At 49.5% G+C, this 11,981-nt stretch overlaps 1 protein-coding gene across 1 annotated transcript; it reads right to left on the reverse strand.

Annotated features, from left to right (window-relative positions):
* Positions 1 to 728: 728 nt before the first annotated feature.
* CLDN1 (claudin 1) lies at positions 729 to 11,981 on the reverse strand. The gene is made up of 4 exons (XM_059479142.1): positions 11,706 to 11,981; positions 3,670 to 3,834; positions 3,141 to 3,225; positions 729 to 2,655 (listed from the first exon to the last, which is right to left on the reverse strand). The coding sequence occupies exons 1-4, from the start codon at positions 11,926 to 11,928 to the stop codon at positions 2,493 to 2,495; spliced, it is 636 nt and encodes a 211-aa protein (XP_059335125.1). The 5' UTR covers positions 11,929 to 11,981; the 3' UTR covers positions 729 to 2,492.

The following is an 11,981-nucleotide window of genomic DNA, read 5'->3' on the forward strand; positions in this document are numbered from 1 at the left end:
GAGTGAGGGACTAGAGGAGGCAGCTCCTTGACCGAGCTTAAGAAAATTTTTTAAATACAGTTTGTCCCTCATCACAAGTACTTAAAAATATGAAAGGGATGAACTCAAAACCCTGATGAACAGAAAAAGGTTTCCAGGGCAGGTAGAAGCAGGGGGCTAGAGCTTGGGGAGGTATCAGAGCAGGTTGTAAGACCCCATGCCCAACAGGAACCATTCTCTACTTGGCCTGCAAGAAACATTGTGCTGTCACAATAGAAGCACACACAGTACACTCCCTGAAGGGCCTTAGAGTGAGATGAAGGAGTCATACATGGATCAGCAGAACTCTCCCTGCTCTGAAGGCAGAGCACCTCTCCTGGGAACACCTTGGCTCCTTATCCCATCCCTTCCCCATTCCTGCAGCTCCCACTCCCCTGCCAGGGCCAGTCTGCCTTGCCCCTGCCCCTTCCTGCTCCACCCAGGGTGCAGCCTGCCTTGCCGAGGAGCAGAGCAGACCTTCTGGTTTCTGGGCTGCAATTGGAGCAATTACTGAGTGAGTTTCTGCCAGAGGCCACAACTGCCTGACTCACTGCAGAAGATCTGTCCCCACCTAAGTCTGCTGTAGATACACACAGCTAAACAAGCTCCATCCTGGCAGGCAGGCTCCCAAAAGCCCAAGTCCCACTTTTCACTTCCATGTGCACTGTTCCAAGTTCTGCTCAAAAACAAGAAATGAAGTAATAGTCTGATTTTCCTTAAAAAAGTCCATTTATTGAAATTGTTTAAACACTTTGTACAAGTTCCCAGTACAAGCATCTGCTCCCTGGCTCAGGGTTAATGCAAATACAAAAGCACAGACTTCAGCAGCTCTTTAATGTGACCTGAGCTGCCACCTCCCAAGACAAGAGGTCTCCCGAGGCAGCTGCTGTGCAGAGGCAATTCCCCATGGAGAAGGGGAAGCCACATGGCCCAGCTCCAAGTACAGGCCAACAGCAACTCGAGCCTGAAGCAAATGCTCTGGTTGGTTTCTTTTAGTAACTTTATGCTGCAGGAGTCAGGTACAAGGTTTGTACAGACCACCAATGTGGTACACAGCTCAGCCAGAGGCTCTCCCTGTCTATGGAAAGAAATCAAGAGATCTGATACCTCTGAACATACACACCATTATAAAGCCTGGTCAGAAGTACCAGTTTCCTTCTGGAGCTTTGGAGAAGTGGCACCATCCCTCTAGGAATCACAAGACTTAACTCCCAGCATCAGCCAACACCAAGTGACTGAGTGGGTGTTTCAAGGGAAGGGGTGGGAACCTTTGATGAACAGCATTATTATTTTTTTAGACATGATTTAATATGCAAGGATGGCTATATCTTTAAAATGTTTGTTTCTTCCTCTTTGGTGAACTTGGATTACAAGCAAATGCCATAACCTTTGGGTCAGTTTTCTTGGAATTTGCCTTCATATCATCACTGGAAGTGTTTACAAGAAATAGACAGGATGGAATGGCAGTGTGTGAGGTATCCTTGGGGAAACATCAGGGAGTGGCAGTGCATTCAGTTTGGTTTTACACAGCTAGCTGCCTCAGGCAAACAGAGATTGGGAAACTAAGCCCAAGTGAGAAAGCCTTGAGGAAAGAGGAGAGTGTAAAAGGTGACCTGTAACAGACACAGGGACAAAGCTGAAGCTCAGCTGCCAGGGTGGGAACATGGAGAAACAACCACTGGCAGCACTCGGTGTCTAAGGAACAGCCACAGCCTCACCATAGACACACAGTGAAAACAGAAGGCAATCCTTTTCCTTGAGCTCTTCCCTGGCACCAGGGAAACCTGCAGATGCTTTGGGAGTCTGGTAACTTCTGTGGTCTCTACCTTACACTGCATCTTCCATTAGCCAACAGCATGTGCATGGACAATGTGGATTTCCACTTAAGCCACAGCAATTTGTTTCTGACCCTTTGTCTGCATGGAAAGGAGGGTGCTGAAGATGATGCCAATAAGACAGTACAAGAGCATTTTACATCTCCAAACATTCTTACATGTAAAGCCTTTTCCCCAAAATTATGTTTCCCCTTAAGCTATTGGTTTCATCATTCTGTATATAAGTTCCTTTAATTTCTACACACACCAAACTGGGCTCTAACTTAATGGGATATGGGACTGAATTGTTACCATCTAGTTAAAAAAAATAAAAACAACCAACTAAAAAAAGCACCAACATCCGTCTATAAAAACAGTATCATTTTCCCTTTTACTCCCAAATGCTAAACTTAACCCAAGCTTGGAGGTTTCATCTTTCCAGTGGCAATACCTATGAATCTAGGCTAGCCTTCCTCCACGGGCTGGGAGAGAAAGGAGAAGTTACGTCCAGTAGCAAAGAGGATTACAAAAATATACACATTTTTGGGAGAAGAGGAAGGCAGAACCTAGAGCCTGGACTCTGCTCAGGACAGTGGCATTGTAGTGTCCTCTCCAAAATGCTTTCACTACCAGTGCTGGTGGCTCCTCTTCTTTGTTTCCTTATACATAATCCTTCCCTGTGGAGGAGGCATTTTTTGGGTAGCCTCGGGTGGGGGGATATGAAGTTTCTCTCCGTGGACAGGAGCAGCAGAGGAAGGATCCCCCCAGTATGGCCAGAGATGAAGCTGCCCAGCCAATAAAGAGAGCTGACCCAAACTCAAATCTGGAGAAGAAAGAAGAGAGAAAGTGAGAATCACTGTGATCCAGAGGTATTACTTGCAGTTATGCATTCACACATAGCGGGAGGAAGCAGAAACTGGGATGGATGTGGCTTCCTACAAGGCAGCAGCTTGGAGCAGTCAGGCTTTGTTGACCCTCAAAGCTCAGAGCTGGGTTTCTCCAGTATTTTGGGTCACCCCCAACAGCTGCAGGCCAACCTCTGTGCAAACCAGCCCTTCAGCACATAGTGGGGCAAAAATTACACAAGTCCCAGCTGTGAGATCTCTGGCAGTGATGTTACCTTAAAGCCAAGACCTAAGAGCCACATGGATAATGAGATCCAGTCACAGCTCTTTCTGCACAGCCTGAAGCCAGCCCAGCTAGTTCAGAAAATTCCTTTCTTTGTTTTGAGTGACTGCTACCCAAACCTAAGCCCTGTGACTACTTGTCATGCTAAACCATAGTGTGTTACACCAAATGGGTCAGTACCTGGTGTTGACAGGGGTGAAAGGATCATAGAAGGCCCGAGCCACCCTGTTGCCATACCACGAGGTGGCCACCAGTGCTGCCAGACCTGCAAAGAGAACATAACGTCATGGTTTAAGAGAAAACAATCAGCAAAAATATCACTGCAAAAGTAAGAATGCAGTAGAATCAGAATCTGGAGTAAAGCTGAGCTGCTGCTACCCTGGAAGTTCTGAGCTGTTCCATTTAGTGCTGGTTGGGACAGAAGTTAAGAGCAGACTTGAGGCTTCCTGCAGTTACATGCAGCAAAGGCAGGACTGCTCTGCTGACAGCCTTTTCTCACTGAAGCAGGGTCAACAGATATGGAAAGCATGAAGTCCATATGGAGATTGTAATGCTGTGCCAAGGTGTCTCAGGTAGCCTGAGCCAAAGTCCTCTAAGGAGTTCCCAGACCAAAATGCTCTTGGAGCAACACATCAAGCCCTCCCACATTCTGCATAGGATATGTGCCACCTAGGAAACAGCACACTCAACACATCTGTGTGTTACCAACCTGAAATGATGAAGATCACCCCACCGAAGACAGCCATCCTCATCTTCTTCACCTGGTCATCTTCCATGCACTTCATGCATTTCATGCCTGTCACAGCAACAAACATTCCAACGAGCCCCAGGAGTATTGAAGCCACCATCAAAGCCCTTGTGGCCTGCAGACTGCCTGGAAGACAACAGGATTTGAGTTACCCACAAAGTAAAGTCAAGATACAAATCAAAATTCAAATTACTGGGCTCAATCTTCTATCTAAATATTCCTGCTCCCTAATACACAGGATACAGCCAAGCAAGACATTCCTTCTCAGCTTTAGTCTCAAGGCTGCCATGCATCAGGATCAGAGGGCTCTCTGCCTCTTCTAAAATGCATGGCAAACAAGGGCATGCAAGGCAACGGGCCTTTTGCAGGAAATGACCTGGGAATTGCCCCCAGACATCTTTTGTTCCTTGATCATTTGAATCCCAATTGGAAGGACATATCTGTTTATCAAAAGAAGTATTCAGATTTAGGCTCTACCTTGACAAAGTACTTAAGCACATGTTTTAATATGAATAGTGACATACATATGAATAGTGCTACAGCAGACAGAGAGGCCCATTTACTGCTCAACACTTCCAAAACCTGTCTTTTATACAAGTAACTCGGTGCTGATTCAGATGTTTTTGTGCTACATTCTCAGTTTGAGTCTCAGAGGGTACAAAAATACAATGGCAAAAGAAATAGGACTTTCCCGGACAATTGAAAAATACCTTGTTTTCTACATAAAATATTTAGCTTAACTGACTCAGACACTTAAATGCTTTAAGAGCTTCTTGTGCTTTTGAAGAGTTGGAACATGGAGTGATGCCTCTCATAGTGAGTTCTCAGCAGACAGACTTGATGTACCTCGGGATTTGGTTTTCATATGGAGCCATCTGAAGGCATGAGGACACATTAATCCTATGAATATGAGCTACTGAACTTAGATTTTCTTGATACCAAAGAAAAGTACTAATGTAAATCAAGTCATTACTAAAAAAACCCTCAGGTGACAAAACACCTGACTAGCAGTGAAATAAGAGCCTGAGCTTCATTGTCTGGCAAATCAGGTTTGTTTGAACAGAATGAATTTTCATACACAGCCCTGTAAAGCCCTGAGAACAAACAGGGCTAGTTAATAAAATGAATAAGCTCCAGGGAGCATGCTGTTACCAAGGCACAGGTGTCCCCTGACACAGAATCTCAGTTCTGAAGCTCACCCCTCAAACACCCTGAACTGCATCCTGGTAGAGCTCTACAAAGCATTTCAGGCTTGAAGGGCAAGATTTAAGCCTTCAACAGAGCACCTGCACGCTCATGGTGAGCCCATCTGAGTCCCTGCCCCAACAATGGGCTCTGTGGCCCAACCTGAAACTCAGAGCCCAGACCTGGCCAGGAGGAGAGCAAAGCCACACAGCCACCCTCTGCAGCTTCTTTACTACACTTTGTCCCACAGAGCTGCTAGTGCAGGAAAACTCCTGTGACCCATACCAGCACCAGGCTCTAATTCTGCTCTAAAACAGATCTGGATCTGCCCCTGCACACAGCCTTATTGTTCTGTCAACACATTATGAAACCAGTTACAAACAACACAACAAAAAGACCATCGGAGCAACAGGAAGGAACACACTTTCATAAGATGAGTGTTGGCTTTCTTGGGAAAAATTCCTCCATCAGCTTGGCTAATATCACCTCTCACTTCCTTCAAAGGGGAAGGTGACACACCTCTGCACCACCCTTGTGTTAATCAAAGCCCATCTGCTGCACGTACAGAAACCCTTTAACAAAGCCAGTTGTCACTTTAGCATAAATCACCACTGCACTATCCAAACTGGTTTTTAATTTATTTATCTCCAGTGTCAGAGATTACACTCCAAAAGTAATTTCTACCTTACAACAGCGATGCCAGTGTTCAGAAAGGCTTCAGCTGACAGGCAACCAATTCAGCTGCCATACAGTTAAGGCTAAATTGTGCCCTACAGCAGAAGCTCTGGAGAGGCCCACAGCTGAGTACCAGCTTGTACTAGGCATGGGAAACCCTATGTTCTGCAGAGGTACCAAAACTGTTTTATCAAGACTACAGGAAGTTTGGCTCAGTCTTGCTGCAGAAGAAATCACTTTATAGGAGAGGGTTTTGAAAGAGTTCTTTCATGAAGCTCAAAATAGGCAATGCTATCTCTAAAAACTAGAAAAATAGTTATAAGGGTAGAAAAAAAACATTTCACCTTCACACACAGTGCCAAGGGACAAACAAAGGAAAATGCTGGAAAAGGTTTCTATGACCTCTAAAAACTCAACTATGAAATGCACCAAAATCTCAATATGTATAAGTATTAACTGGATGCATGCCACAAAAGCTTGGCAGAAGCAGCTGAACAAAATACAGCATTGTGAGCATTCCCCAGGGCTGCCCACTCTCAGCAGACGCTGCTGGGACAACTCCTGGTGCCCTCGCCCCCTCCTCATGCATGGCTCACAAAGGGACAGAAACACGGAGGAAACTTGCAGTGGGACAGCAGAACAGGTTCTGCCCGTGCAGAACGTTCTGTTCCTTTGTCCCAAGAAGCTGAAATGTGACATGGCTGTGTTAGCCAACCACCCTCCACCTGCCCTGTGCTCCCTGCACAGCCTGGGAGGGAGGGCTTTTGTCCTCCGACCACTTTTGCAATGTGTGCAGTGCACTGGCCACAGTTAATCATCATACAAGCTAGCAGTTAGTAACTACACATTAACAGGCACGCTGTCAATGGAAGCTGCACATCCAGGGGCTGGGAAAGCTACTTTAATAATAGTTCTGCTGTTCACACGAGCCTTTCCAGATGCTTTAAAAATCCAAAATTATACAAGTACAATATTGTCTCAACCTGCTAAACAGGACAGGCTGCTGACAGCAAGTAGAAGTAATCCACAGCAATTTAACTTTACAACTTCTACCATATTAGAGGGAAAACAGGATTTCCCCCACACTCCTTGCTGCTGCAACTGTCTCACCAACAGGAACAGAAAAACCCAGGCAGCCCTGGGAGCCCTTGAGGAAAAAACAGTCCTACACAAGGTAAGACAAAGTGGCCTGGCACTAAACAAGAGCTGTCAGATGGCAACAGTATTTTGTCAATACAAACCAGTATTCACTCTGAAGCCAAGCCTTTTGATTGCTGGTTAGCAATGAGAGACATCGTCTGAAAACCCTGCAGCAACAGAGCAGCAAGAACTGAAAAACAGAAGCTTAAAATGCCTGATGACAATTACAAATGTGCATTCTACAGGGCATAAAAAACCTCAAAGTCCACAAACATGCAGCTGCAGCTCACACCTGTTTCACCCACATCTTTTGAAAAAATACTAACAAACTATTCAGAATTATTGTTAGTGGTTTTGGACACAAGCAACTTTATTCAGTTTATCTGAGGCCTAAGTAATATGCTTTCCTTCCCACAACTACCATTAACTGAGACAGGAGTAATTGCTGGTAACTGCTTAGTTATATAAAAAAATACTTCAGTACTTCACCTGCAGATGTTTGAAGGTCTTCTCTATCATCCCATTTCCTTATTCAATCTGTTTATGTCACTTCATATTAAAGAAAAGCTGTTGGGAAAGTGCCATGGGATTTTTGTAATGCCTGTTTGTAAGGCAAAATTGCTGTAATGGCTTTGTGTGCTGATTATTCTCTGATATGGATGCTCATCAACTGCCTTAATTTAAAATAAGGACTTTTCCTTCCCTTCCCATGGGCCTTCATCCAACTAACTGATGACAAAATACAGGTGAAACAGATGCTGTGCAGTTCCCTCTAATCCTTATGAAGGAAGTTCCCCAGGAGTTTCAAGCACTCCTACAGTACATGAAGCATGTTCCACTGTCCACCTCCAGCAGAGAGAGAAGCCAGCAGCCTTCAAAGCCTTCCTTCCCACCGGGGTTTCATGAAAGCTGGATTCCCTGGAAGGAGCGAGAGCTGAGATCCTGCAGGTCTGCCCTGCCAGCATGTGAAAGTCACTTTTGTGCAGTAGACAGGGGACTGAAGATCTGAGCAAGCTTCAGAGGTGGCCAGCAAACATCTCTCTCACACTTTGGAGTTGTACTCAAAGCTGATAATGGCTTGGAGGCTTTCAACCCCCCTACTGGACCCTGCAAAGGCCCACCTTGCATACCCAGCAGCAGACTCCAGTCTGGACACTTTCAAATCACCTCCCTACAAGTCTAAAAGACCATACCGAGGTATCCAGGCAGGACAGGGACTCTGGGTCCTGGGGTTTTTTACAAAATGGGACGGTTAGGAACTCCCTACTGCATGTCCAGTACACAAGAGGCAAGTTCAGTAGGTAACAGTGGCCTTGTACTCTGCATATCTGAAAGCAAGTAAGGTTCGATGCCCTCCTACCCCCACTGACAAATAGAGATTGGTAGTAAAACAAGCATGATCCCACCACTTCCAGATTCCTGGGCAGAGGAGACCTGGGCAGCCTGTTTTCCCACAAAGCCTGGAAATTCCCTCACCAAGAGATTTAGTAACACACAGTAACACCAGCTACTGAAAACTGCTTAGAAGCTGCCTGCAGAGCAATAAAGCCAGTGTATTGCGACAGACTCCATCCATCCCCTCCTGCAGACACCAGGGCCCTGCACAGGAACAGCCTCGGTGGCATTCCAAGTAACCCTCTACCTTCTCAAAGCCGGCACAAATGAGACTGTTTTATCACTCAATCGCAATTTTTCATCAGGAAGGAACAAGGATTGAGAAACACAGTAGCAAATTAACCCTTAACCCACATGAAAGCACAGATATCAGCAGGTTCTACCTGCTTAATCAAGATCTAAAGATGGAGAATTGGACACATGTCCCTCATGCTTTGTCCCTCCCTGGGCCACCATCCCAACTCCCCAACCACCAGAACTGAGCAGCAGTAACCTGAGCTTGAACCGTTCCTTCCCCCCACCCACTGGAACAGGCTCAGCCAGGGAGGTAAAGGTGTAGGAGGGAAGATTTCACATTTCAGCCATGTTGCTTGACCCAGAGGGCATTCAAAACCTTGTTTATTTTTTGGGCTAGGGCACAAAAGCTCATTGTGGATGTACTAGGTTTGGTGATGAAGTGATAGATGAGTCTCAGCTTGTCTCAAACACAGAACCTCTCCCAGCAAAAAACAGGTCGATGAGTATCTTCAGCTAAAACAGCCTAGACAGGATCCAGAACAACATCTGTCCTGAACAGAAGAATGTGGTTAGGTGGGGCTGGAACCTTTCAGAGACAGCTACCAGGAGCCCTACTCCCTCCTGTCTGGGACCATCCCCCTGAGACCCCGAGGAGCACAAAGCCAGGCTAAGCTCCATGGACCATGCTGGAGGGCCACAAGAACAATGCTGAGGCTGTGCAACAAAGCCTCGTTGCAAGGGTGGCATTTGTTGCCTCTATGTCTGCGTGTGGCCACGCACTGCTTTTCACGTAAGCCAGCAAAACGCAGCCTTTCTGTTGCCTGAATAGGAGCAGTGACATAAGCCCTCAGCTGAACGCAGCTGCGGGAGGAGTGCCAGCACGGGTGCACTCCAGCAGTGTGCCCACACGGGAAGCTGCAGGCCCCTCGCTTGGCTAATGGTGCTCATCAGCTTGTGCCAACCCCATCTCTGCCTTGCAGCCAAACACTGACACATCCAGAGGAACGGCAACAGCTACCAGATGTTCCAAAACTTGCTGGCAAAGCCTTCCAGCATTCCCACAACACGAGTTACTGCAGGTGCAAGAAGGTTCAGTCCTTTCTACGGGGACACAGTAATTACAGATCTGAGCCGCTCCCATCAGTGCATGCGGCTCTGCCATGTGGCTCAGAGCACCTGGGGCAGATGAAGCCCTGGCAGGAAAGCTGGCCAGGCAGAAGTTCTGCCCACACAGCTGTGCCACCTTCACCGGGACACAGATGAATGCAGTAAGGGAGCTCTCAATTGCACCTGTCCTGGGGTGTGGCTGTTGATCGGGTATAAACGGTTTGGGGGGTTTGTTTTTTTTTTGGCACCTCCACCCAAACCAGAACTGCTGGTCCCGACCCAGGCCTATGTGACTGCAAGACCTTGAAGGGACACCAGGAGGGAAAACGAAAGATAAGGTGTACACCCCCAGGCGTGATCTGCCTAAAAGCGGGAAAGGCACAGCCTAAGCAAGCTGAGGGCGCACAGAAATGAGGAGCCCTTTTGCCAGCCCTCACTGAGGATAACACACCCTATGATCTCCCTGGTATTTGAGAATTCTCAGGCATACCGTCCTGCAGAGCTCGGTGAGAACATAAAAGGTCGCCACAAGCTCAGCCTCGGTCCCCGTCACTCCCTCCCCTGGAAGAGAAGAGCCCGCATTGTTGGCCGGACAAAGGTGAAGGGAGCAGCTGGTTTCGGCGCTCGGCCATGAATGGCCAGGTCAGGAGGGCCTGGGGCAGGTTTTGGGGAGCCTGTTCAAGGCGGGCTCCATTTACAGCACAATGGGCTGCACACAGTCCCCGAGGCAAGGTTACCTTTCGCAAGCCATCCAGGGGGTGGATGGAGATTCCTCAGCCATTGCTAGCATCTTCGCCCCCCACCCCCAGTGAGAGATAAGAGGATTGAAGCTGAGCTGACACATAATTAGCACCCCGAGCAGTCCGGACTGCGCGCCCAGCCCTGCCCCGATCAGCACGGCCCCGCACCCTGCCAGTGCCGAGTGGGTGCGAAGCGCTCCCGATGGGCGCGACCCGCACCTCCTGCGGGGCTTTGGGGCAGGGAACAGCGGGACAGATGTGGGCTGGCCGCGAAGGTGGCTCGGGCTCCACCGCGTGACACATGGGAAGGGCTGGTGGCAATCGGGACTCGGGGACACTCCCCGCCGACATCGGTTTACGTGAAACTGCCTGCTCACTCTTTTGGGAAAGAGAAGGTGACCACGGTGGCAATTAATATTTTATTAATTAGGGAGGGATGAGGGTGTTCCAGGACTTGCGATGAGACAAGGGATATTGAGAAAGTAGTACATTTGTTTTAACCCCTTTCGGTCTCAGCCTGAGTTATCTGCCCCGGCGCTCTAGAAACAGCCCTCTCTGAGGCTCCAGCTCGGCTTGAGCATCCGAATGACCCCCGGCCGGCCAGGCTGGTACCCCCCGTGCCACCCCCGGCCAGCCAGGCTGGTACCCCCCGTGCCACCCCCGGCCAGCCAGGCTGCAGCTCCTGCCTGCACACCATGGCTTCACTGTCCCAGGACAAGATAAGAGACCCAAAGATTATCTCGGCATACTGGCCTGTCTAAAAACTCCAGGCAGTACTACCTGGGCAGAAGGCCAGCTCACCTGCCAGTCCTCAGCTTAAAAGCTCCGCGGGAGCAGCAGCGACTTTCCCAGAGAACAAAAGACCAAAACAGCCAAAGGCAAACAGGACCCGTGCTTCAAGAGCCCACTCCGGCCACGCTGCTGAGCGCTGCTGCCCAACGAGGGCAGCCCAGTCCCTGGGCTGGACCTCTACAGCCAAAAGCACTTGTTCGCAAACACGGCGCTTTCCGGAACGCACGTACAGAATCTCACCCTTCCTCCTCCCGGGGCATTTCTGGGGGGGCGGGCAGGGGGATGCGGGGCAGCTCCCGCGCCTGCCCGAGCACCGCCCCTGGAGCGCCCCGCTCCTCTCCCGGGGAGCCCCAAGAGACACGCATCCCACCCCCGACAGGATGAGGAGACATGAAAGAGATGGGGGACCCCGAGCCCTGCACCTTCAACCCTGAAGGGACAGGCTGAGTAAATCCAACGGGACAGAGACCGTGAGACCCGACAGCGACAGGCACCCGGGCGGGGGCGAGGGGACGACGGCGTAGATGGGACATTGGACGTGCAATAGGACTGGCAAACCCAGTCCAGAGAGTTCACCCTGAACTTTAACGCGACCGACACCGGGTAATGACCCTGCGGGACTGGTCCCCTCCGCCCCGACCGAAACCAGAGGCGCTGAGGCGGAGGGGACAGCCCCGACGGGACGGACACCTCGACACCCTCACCATCTTCCCAGCCCCAACTTACCTTCCAGCTTGAGCAGCGAGTCGTACACCTTGCACTGGATCTGCCCCGTGCTCTGCATGGCGCACGACATCCACAGCCCCTCGTACAGCGCCTGGGCCGTGACGATGTTGTCCCCCGCGTAGGATGCCATCTTCCACTGGGGCATGGCGGTGCTGATGATGATGCCGATCCAGCCGAGGAAGGCCATGACGAAGCCCAGGAGCTGCAGCCCTCCGCTGGCCATGTCTGCGGGCTGAGGGGCCTGAGGGGACGGACAGACGGAGGGCGCGCGCCGCT

This window comes from Ammospiza nelsoni, chromosome 10 (assembly GCF_027579445.1).
Source record: "Ammospiza nelsoni isolate bAmmNel1 chromosome 10, bAmmNel1.pri, whole genome shotgun sequence".
In the NCBI taxonomy this organism is placed as follows: domain Eukaryota; kingdom Metazoa; phylum Chordata; class Aves; order Passeriformes; family Passerellidae; genus Ammospiza; species Ammospiza nelsoni.